Source organism: Aphidius gifuensis, linkage group LG1, assembly GCF_014905175.1.
Source record: "Aphidius gifuensis isolate YNYX2018 linkage group LG1, ASM1490517v1, whole genome shotgun sequence".
NCBI lineage: Eukaryota > Metazoa > Arthropoda > Insecta > Hymenoptera > Braconidae > Aphidius > Aphidius gifuensis.
In genome coordinates, this window is record NC_057788.1 from 29,296,765 (window position 1) to 29,307,615 (window position 10,851).

The 10,851-nt window shown below is 23.6% G+C and overlaps 2 protein-coding genes across 2 annotated transcripts; both read left to right on the plus strand.

The window, feature by feature from the left end:
* Positions 1-5,352: 5,352 nt before the first annotated feature.
* LOC122860221 (eukaryotic translation initiation factor 2A) lies at positions 5,353-7,744 on the plus strand. Its single transcript, XM_044163933.1, has 5 exons — positions 5,353-5,478; positions 5,727-5,990; positions 6,063-6,162; positions 6,250-7,525; positions 7,607-7,744. The coding sequence occupies exons 1-5, from the start codon at positions 5,451-5,453 to the stop codon at positions 7,733-7,735; spliced, it is 1,797 nt and encodes a 598-aa protein (XP_044019868.1). The 5' UTR covers positions 5,353-5,450; the 3' UTR covers positions 7,736-7,744.
* A 581-nt stretch (positions 7,745-8,325) lies between these two features.
* Positions 8,326-10,792, plus strand: LOC122860222. The gene is made up of 9 exons (XM_044163934.1): positions 8,326-8,374; positions 8,442-8,640; positions 8,701-8,919; positions 8,982-9,168; positions 9,241-9,584; positions 9,649-9,985; positions 10,050-10,294; positions 10,367-10,535; positions 10,601-10,792. The coding sequence occupies exons 2-9, from the start codon at positions 8,456-8,458 to the stop codon at positions 10,751-10,753; spliced, it is 1,839 nt and encodes a 612-aa protein (XP_044019869.1). The 5' UTR covers positions 8,326-8,374; positions 8,442-8,455; the 3' UTR covers positions 10,754-10,792.
* The last annotated feature ends 59 nt before the right edge of the window (positions 10,793-10,851 follow it).

Sequence of the window (10,851 nt, forward strand, 5' to 3'; positions counted from 1 at the left end):
CATTAAATCATATTGATAATATTGATGATTTAAGAATCATCAGACATTATGATTTATCATTGAATCATCGTTCAGCATTAAAATTAAATAATAATAAATATTTCGATTTTACTTATCCATTAACAAAATCAGGTCTTGTTTTAACAACTCAAAGAAAAGGCTATTTAACACCTTGGCAAAAAATATGTCAATTTTACAGTCAAGGAGTTATTATTTTAACTTTGATTGTATGTTTAACAAGTGTTGTGTTTATTTCAATTTATAAAAATCAGGGTTTAAGCTCAGCATGTTTAGAAGTATTTCGTTTGTGTGTAGGAACTGGATTGTTACATATGCCAAATAATACAATTATTAGAATTTATTTATTTCCAGTATTGTTATTATTTTTATTACTTGGTTTGAGTTTTAATAGTAAATTATCATCATTTTTAACAAATTCAAATCCTCTTGAAAATATTGATAATATTGAAGAACTTGAAAATTCAAATTATACTATTTATGTTTACGAAGGGATTAAAACATTTATTCTTAATTTTAAAAATAAAAATATTATTTATACGTCAAATATTGATTGTTATAAATTTGTTTTGAATGATTCATCATCAGCTTGTATTACATATGAATCAAGAAGTTATGATAGAGCTATGAAGTATAAATTATACATTGGTAAAATAAGAGTTTTAGAATTTTATGAAGTTTTTTTAATGCGAAAAAATTTACCAGTTGGAAAAAAAATTAAAGATATCATGTCGAGATTAATGGAGTCAGGTTTATTGAGTCGATGGAGATATAAACTTAAATTTTTTTGGAATGAACTTGTTGAACAGAGCAATAAAGAAATTGCTGTTGATTATTATCGACCTGTTACTATCGAAGATTTATATTTTTCATTTAAATTTCTTGCTGTTGGTCTTTCAATGTCTTTTATTTTATTTTTGCTCGAATTTTTTCATTATAAAAAATTTAATTTATATAGGTAATTTAGAAAAAAACAATAAGTAATTTAAAATTATAAAGTTTTTTTATTTTTGCTTGAGTGACAATGAGATGAAGGAAAATATTTTAATTTTATTGTTAATTATATAAATATTACCAGCTTCTAGATTGAAAATTTAATGAAATATTATTTTTATTAATAGTGATTAAATAATTCAAATTTATATATGGAATTTTTATATTTTTATTTTAAATCAATGTATTAAATGTTATAAAATTGGAAATCAATTTTTTATAGCTTATACTAATTGGTTTTTTTTTTTTCTTAGTATACAGTGGTTATCAATGTTTTTTTAGAATAGTTGAATTTTTTTTTTTTTCATGACACTAATAGACTCTGACTCAGAACACCGTTTTTTTCTAAAAAAAAAAAAAAAAATATACGTAGATAAGAAATATTATTTAGTGAAGCATATAAATGTCTATCATTATTTTTATTTAATTTTATAATTTTTAAATATATAATATTGTTAAACTGTTCAACTTTTTATTGCAATATTGGGTAATTTTTTTTTTTTTTTTACTTTCAAAATTAATAGCATGAAAAAGAGAATTTTCTCATCATATATAAATGCTCAAATTTAATGAATATTTATTACATTAAATAATTGTCGATATAATTAAAGTTTCATATATTTAAAAAAAAAAAAACAAAATCTTGGCTTAATGATTCTAGTGAAATTATTTTTTTAGATTAAAAATTTTATTTAAAAAATTATTATTATTTTAGAAAAAACCAACTGATAACTAACAATAGATTATTTGATTAACGTCAATCACCTTGACTAATAGCTCGTATAGATGAATCACCTGGTCAAAATTAAAAAAAATAATAACAATTTTGTCACGTTGAACAACAAAATAACGATAACTACTATCACAAAAATATATAAATAGCCTTTCGAGCCGAAAAATATATGCCACACCAACTCAAGTCTTCAACTTGTTAACATTATTTAATTTTGTTCTTCAACGATGGTTTCAAAAATTACTGCCACATTGGCAATTTTATTGATTATTGGTTTTATCAATAAATCACTTGCTGATGATAATCATAAGGGTAAGTTTGATATTTCATATAAATATAATTAATTATATTTCTTCTTTATTAATTTATTAATTTATATATATTTTTTTCAGAAAAAAGGGAAAAGTTGTTGAAAGAAAACAAATTGCAATGCTATTACGGAGTTGAGACGAATCCAAAAAAAGATTTAATATTGCCATCTAATACAACGACAATGAAGAACTGTAATCAAATTCCAATCTACCATATTTTTTTTCATGAAACTGATGTAAAAAAAGTTGACAGTTTAGGCTGCTCTATATCTACGACTGTAAATGGTAAGTTTTATTTTTTTTCTTTTAGTAATCTATATACATATATATATAGTGACAATCCATGTAAACTTTTCTTATTAAAACAAAGCATATATACATTTATACACATTTTATCCCTCTAGTCATAAATTAGTACCACGTAATTAATTTATAAATACAATAAAAATGCCTTCACAAAATAAATATATTTTTTTGTTATTCAATAGGTAATGGGGACACCATCGTTAATAGAACTTGCGCGTTTATAAAAAAGAAAAATTTTCAAGGAAAGAAAATGGCAAAAACAATGCTTTGCAAAGACAATTGTGTTTGCAATTGGAAAGATGGCTGTAATTCATCATCAAGTATACATTTTAATCTTTTATTTTTATTTATGTCATTTGCAGTAGTTTATTTTTTTGCTTATAAGTTATAAGTTATAACTGAATCAAAAATCGCAAATAATTGCAAATTTCAAATGATAAATTTATCTTTAATTTTTTCTTCAATTAAATTTATGTATGTATTTAAATGTCTAAAAAAAAAAAAAAAAAACATTTTGCGTTTCCTATCTTCAAATAAATAATAAATATATACAGTTATGAGTCAATGCTTGTAATAACGTGGTATATAACGACAGCCAAATACAAAATATAACCGCATTGACTCTTATATATATACAAAATTCATATATTAATTATATCACAAAAGAAAATTTTTAATAAACTGACAAACAATAATAATATAATAATAATAAATACAAGTAATACAAATCTGTTAAGTCTCTTAAACTTTAGTAATTAAAAAAAAAATAAATAAAATTGTTCAAACAAGAAAAAAAAAAAGAAATTGTTATTGATCATTATAGTGTTAATTGCTAAATACAAAAGATAATAAGCCTATAGTCATTGATTCTTCTGCTTCTGCTCATAGGCTCTGCAAACAGCAGCATATATATATAAAACATTAAAATTTAATTATTTTTTTTCAACCTTAAAAAATTGCAAAACACTCCTGTTCACAGACCCTATGAGCAACAGCATGTTAAAAAAATTTTTATATTGTTAAATTGTTTAACTTTTTTATCGCAATGGAAAAGACAATTTTCTTATCATATAAATATTATTGTGATTGCAATTGAATGAGATGCAAAAATATAAACAAATTTAATAAATATTTATTACATTAAATAATTGTCGATATAAATAAAATTTCATATATTTAAAAAAAAAAATATACTTGGCTTTATGATTTCAGTGAGGTTTATTTTTTTAGATTAAAAATTTTATTTAAACAAATATTATTTTTCTAGGAAAAACCAACTGATAATTAACAATAGATTTCTTAAATAACGCATATAGAAGTATAAAGCGCGTTGACTAATCGCTTGTGTAGATGAATCACCTGGTCAAAAATTGAAAAAATAATAATAATTTTGTCACGTAGAACAAAAAAATAACGATAACCATTATCACAAAAATATATAAATAGTCTTCGAGCCGAAAAATATATGCCACACCGACTCAAGTCTTCAACTTGTTAACATTATTTTATTTTATTTTATTCTTCAACGATGGTTTCAAAAATTACTGCCACGTTGGCAATATTATTAATAATTGGTTTCATCAATAAATCACTTGCTGATAATAATAGGGATGGTAAGTTTGAATTTATTTCTTTATTTCTTCTTTATATTTATTGATTACAAAATTTACATATATTTTTTTAGCACGCAAGGCGAAGTTGATGAAAGAAAACAAATTGCAATGCTATTCCGGAGTTGAGGTGAATCCAAAGGATGTAACAGAATTTTCATCGAAAACAACATTGAAAAATTGTAACCAAATTCCAGACACTGAAATTCTTTACAATAGAGATGATCTAAGTGTTGACACTATGAATTGTGCAAAAGTTACTTATAAGGATTGTAAGTTTTATTTTTTTTTTCACTCAGTAATCCATACATATAGAATATAGATATAGTGACAATCCATGTAAACTTTTTATATTAAAACATTTACATATACTGATATACATTTATATATTTCATGCATTATTCCATCATAAATTGGTACCATTTGATTAATTGATAAAAACAATAAGGAGACTTCCATGAAATATAAATATATTTATTTTGTCATTCAATAGATAATGGGGACATCACCGTCAAGAGAGCTTGCGCGTTTATAAAGCTAGAAAAATGTACACAAATGGAATGGACAGGTACAGGGATTATAGTCGAAATGTGTGTTTGTAATGATAAAAATGGCTGTAATTCATCATCAAGTATACATTTCAATATTGTATTTTTAATTATGTCATTTGCTATAGTATATTTTTTTGCTTATAACTAAATCAAAAATTAATTTATATAATTGCCAATTAATTGCATATATTTCAAATGATTAATCTATCATTCAATTTTCTTGAATTAAATTTATGTATGCGTATTTAAACGTTTAAAAAAAGAAAATACTTTGGTTCTTATCTTCGAATATATAATAAATATATATATATTATAATTATGAGTCAATGCTTGTGATGACGTGGTATATAAATACTAAATACAAAATATAATCATTGACTCTTATACAAAAATTCATATATTAATTATCACCAAAAAAAATATTAATAAACTGACAAATAATAATAATAATAAATACAAGTAATACGAATCATTCATGTAAACTTTAATAATTAAATAAAAATAAACTTGTTTGAAAAAGAAAAAAAAAAATTGTTATTGATCATTATTAATTGCAATAAATAAAAAAAATTGCAATTGCTACTGCTCATATCCCCCTGATGATAATCACAATTAAAACCACATACATAATTAGAATAATCAAATTGCAATATAACATGAAACAGCCTAAATTACTTTTTCGATTTCAAAATATTTACAGTCCCTCATACATAAATACAAACAGTCTAATTACCATGGTGTTTTTTTTTTTTTTGTTGTACCAAATTTTATTCTCTATCTCTCTCTGGAAAAGTTTGTTTTGGAGCCGCACTGTGTTTTTTCTCTAAGGTCAAATGATGAGAAAGAGTGAGACAAAAAAAAAATACACACCACATGGTCTGTGGCAGTCTGTGGGTCTGGGTCGTTGTGGTGTGTGAAATTTGGTAAAATGGCGTTGAACATACCATGTCTTGCTAGTACGTATTAAATTTAATATAAATAAATAAAAATAATCAATAAAAAAAAATTAAATAATCATAAATAAATACAATTTTAATATTATCATGAATTTCATTTGCATTAGTAATGTATAATTAACTATTATAAAATTAATAATTGTCATTTTGATAGGTTATAATTCATCAATACTAAAAGACAAACATTTGTTAATTTTTAAAAATTATTTATAATAATAATAACAATGTTTGTTTATTTATTTTTTAAGCAAGAGGAACAACTGGCCTCAGTATCAGTCATGGACCACCAAATTACACCGAGGTGTCTGCTTTTACAAAAGATGAGCAGAAAAATGTCAAGGGAATGACATTTAGCCCAGATGGAAAATACTTTGCATGGATATCTGGTGCTGTTGTCAAAATATCTGAATGTAATACGTGGCAAGTTATTGCAACAATTCAGAGTCCCAAAGTTCAAGCTATTAAATTTTCTAGTCTTGGAACATATTTAATGACATGGGAGCCATTTATTGGTAATATTATCATTATAATTTAATCTTTAATTGTATTAAATACATGTATCGTTAATTATATTTTGTTTACAGTGTCAAAAGCAAATCCTGATGGTGGCCCACAGCTTCACATTTTAAAAAGTGAAAATGGACAACTTGTTAAAAGTTTTACACAAAAAAGACAAGCTGATTGGTAAAATAAATAAATCTATAATTTTATTTTGTATAATAATTTTTTTTTATTTAAATTATATATTTAATAATTTATATTTATTTACAGGGAACCACAATGGTCATATGATGAAAAAATATGTGGTATATTAATAAATGGTGAAGTATTTTTTTATGAAAATGCAAATTTTGATAAACATACTTATAAAGTAAGTGTTACAAAACAAGGAAGATTTAATATATCACCAGGTAAATTACCATCATATTATATTGCATTTAATTTTCCTGGTACAAGTGGACAACCATCATTTGCAAGATTATTTGAATATGGAAAATTTGATAAAGACCAATCATTGGCAAATAAAAGTTTTTTTCAAACTGATAGAATTGAATTTATTTGGAATAATGAAGGTACAAGTTTATTAATGTTAACAAGTATGGATGTTGATAAAACTGGTGCATCATATTATGGTAAACAATCATTACATTATTTAAGTATAAAAGGTGAAACAGCAATTGTTACATTGAGTAATGACGAGAGTCCAATTCATGCTGTTAAATGGTCACCTAAAAATACAGAATTTTGTGTAACATATGGTTTTATGCCAACAAAAACAACGCTATTTAATTTAAAATGTGAATCAATATTTGAATTTGGTAAAAAACATCGTAATTCAATATATTATAATTGTCATGGTAATATATTACTTCTTGGTGGTTTTGGTAATATTGGTGGTAATGTTGAACTTTGGGATATGAAAAAACGTAAATTAATTGCTGAAACAATTGCACCAGATTCAACATTATTACATTGGTCACCAGATGGTGAACATTTTATGACAGCAACAACAGCACCAAGATTACGTATGTCAAATGGTTTTAAAATTTGGCATTATACTGGTACATTATTGTATGAAAGACCTTGGAGTAAACAAGAAGAATTATGGGAAGTTGTATGGAAAAATTATCCATCAAATACTTATCCAGAAAAATCAATTAATTATACTGCTGTTGAAGGTATTACACCAAGTCAACCACAAGCCTCCAAAGAAGCATATAGACCACCATCAGCAAGAGGTAAAACTATTAATTTTAGTTTACATGATGATGATAATAATAGCAAATTTGGACCACCAACTAAAATGCCACCATCAAAAGCAGCACTTAAAACTAAAAAAAAACGTGAAGCTAAAAAAAAAGCTAAAAAAGAACTTGAAGCTCTTAATTTACCAAACATTGATGAAAATGGAGTAGAAATTGAAAATTTATCAATTAAACCAATTAAAAATACAAATAAAAATCAAGGTGCTAAAAAAAATGATGCAAAAGATGCTGATCTTACTGATGATCCGGAGAAGAATAAAAAAATTCGTAAAATAAAAAGTGTAAGTTAATTCATTATTATTATTTAATTAATTTTTTTATTGTTATATTAATTATTTATCAATTGTTTTTTTTTGTTATAGAAATTGGAACAAATAAACAAATTGAAAGAACAACAAACAGCTGGTAAACGTTTGGAAATAAATCAACTCGAAAAACTTTCAACTGAAGTTCAGCTTGTCAAAGAACTCAAAGATTTAATATCGTGTTAAAAAAGAAAATCAACATTTTTAAAAACAGATAAACAATTGTTTAAATTTATTCTTTAAAAGACACTTTTTATCAACAACAAAAATACAGTAAAATTATACATAAAATTATACAAAATTAAACATTTTTTTCCTTTAAATTTTAAATAAAAAACAGTCCACAACACAAAATATAAATTATGTTTTTTATTTTTCCATTTTTTTGATTATTTGTTGTAATTGAATTATTACTATTGTTAAAAACAATTCAACTCTTATGAAATAAATAAATTTTAATAACAAATTTGTTGATTTAAATATCAGTTGGACTAATTATTTGTCAATTAATTAACTAAACAATTATCCACCTGGTTTTAATTGTTGATTAACAAATTGGAGTAAACAGCAGTATATTTTTCTGCTGTCATCTTGACCCAGAGAAAAAAAAAAAATAACATAAACAGCGCCACAGTGACAACAAAAAAAAAGGATGTTCTGTAATTGTTTATATAAAATTCAATAAAAAATTGTTTAATGTAATTTTTTTAACAACATTTTTACCAACTATCAATGTCTAATTTATTTACAATATAATAATAATTTACGATAAGTATATTTTTAAAAACAAAAACAGCAAACAAGATATGCTTTCAAATTTTTAAGGTTAGTTTTATTGTTAATATAAACACACAATGTTTTTTATAATAAAAATTTTATATAAATTATCCAGGTAGATGAATTAAAATGGACATATCAGGAAGAGATCTTGCTAAAAAATTTCAGGAATTATTTCCTGGTGATACAACATTCAAAGTATCAGCTCAATTATTAAATGAAACATGTGAAAATTCAATTGTTCAAAATTTTTTAAAATGGTTTTGTGATCATGTTGGACCTCATAATGTACTACAAAAACATGAAAGAGAATTGTAAGTTATTTATTTTCTAATTATCAATTATTCCATTAACAATTCTCTTTTTTTTTTAAGTATAAAAAATTTAAAGAAAAACGAACAATACTTGACTGGAAGTGAGCTAGATGATGCACTAATTGAAGCAACAAAAGATTGTCCAGAATTATTAGAATTAATTGATTTAAATAAAAGAAGTGATGAACATATTGCCAAAGCATATGAAGCTGAAAAAGATGCTTATGATGCTGATGTTAATGATCTTGCAACACTTGAAGATAGTTTAGCAAAACTTATGTATGTTTTTTCTAATTTTTCTAATTATGTTGATTAATAACAATAATTATTATTATTTACAGTGAAATTGAATCAAAACTTGATGAAGAATTAGAAAAAGAAGAAAATGAATTACAAAAATTTGAAATTGGAGAAAATAAATCATATGCTGATTGTGCAAGTTTAATAAATGAATTTGATTTTGCTCATCGTGAAATTTATGAAGATTTGCAGTATGTTGTTAAAGTATATGCTGATGCTGCTGAAAAGGTATGTATACTCTAAAGGTATGATCCTATTTTAAGGTAATTAAATAAATAATTTTTATTAATTTATATGCAGAAAGGACCAACAATTGCATGGACACAAGTACCACTGGATATATTTATAAAACAAACTGAAAATTATTACAATTGTTTGTATTTTCATGTTAATAGAAAATTAAAAAATTCACAAAATTATGAACCATCAAATTTACCAAGTCATGAGTATACACAAGATTCAGAAAAAAATGAAAATGATAAAATTATTGAATTATCAAATGTCCAAGTAAGACTCATTCAATCAATGCTGAGTGAACTTGGTGAAAAAATTGAATTAGAAGGTTTCAAAGGTCTAGCTGCTCGTGCACATGAAATTTACAGTAATATAGAAACACAAATTCCTCAAAATGAATCACAAATGAGGTAAATAAAATAAAACTAATTAATTGTTATTAACAAGTTATTAATAATATGGATTTATCAACAGACTAGAGATTGCTGAATTAATGTCAAAAAGAGATATTTTAACAGAAGACATTGCTATGCTTGAGGCACAATTACAAGAATCTGTTAATCAATATGGACGATTGTCAGTAACAAAAATATTACTTGATGATGGTTATGCTAGATTAAATCATAAAAAAAAACGTTTATCAAATATAGAAAATTTATTACATCTTGCAAGAGATAAAGGACATGCACATGCTGATTTTCTTGCAATATTAATGCAAATTCAATTACAAAAATTAAATGAAATTATTGAATTTGTACGTGATGCACGTTATTATTTATCAACAGAATATACAAGATCATCAAAACGTTGTGTAAGTAAAAGAATAAAATAATCAACTGTAAAATAAAAAAATTAATAATCAATTATTTTGTTAGGATATTATGCAAGAAGTACAGGATAAATATGACACAATAATTTCATCATCACCATGTAAAAAAAATATTTATAATAAATTATTTTCATTATTAATAAATGAACATGAAAATAATGATGGTAATGATGATGATAATTTTGTTAATGCAGTTAAACAATATGATGAATTATTAAATGAAAATAAAATAATGAAAAATGAAATTGAAAATATTGATTTAGATACTAAAATTAATTATCTAAGACAAACGTAAGTTTAATTGATGATATTTTTTAAATTTACATATTAAATATTGAAATTAATTTGTTTTTTTTTCAACAGAGAAAATGATGTTATGAGGGTTTTTAATCATGAAATTAGTGATGGGCCAACGAAAAGTTTTAAACTAATGCCATATAAAATTTTGGCATTATCAGAACAAGTTACACAATCAGTACATGATGCTCAAACAATAGTTACTGAATCGAGAAATAAATTAAAAGACATAATGGTAAATAAATATAAAACATTAATTATTAATTGTTGAATTAATTGGCTTTGTATTTTCTTTTTTAGAAAAAAACAACAAACTCAAATTGGGATCGTGAAAAGATATTAATATGGCAAAAATATTTATGTGATCCAGATAAATTAAAACAAAGATATGATGAAGCTAAACAAATTGTTGATCGTTCACATTTTGTTGGTTGTGAATTAAATAAAAAATAAACAATTATATTTAAATGTCGACTATTAAAAAAAATAATTTAACAAGACTATTATATAAATAATAATAACCAAAGTATTATTTTATTTTTTATAATGTT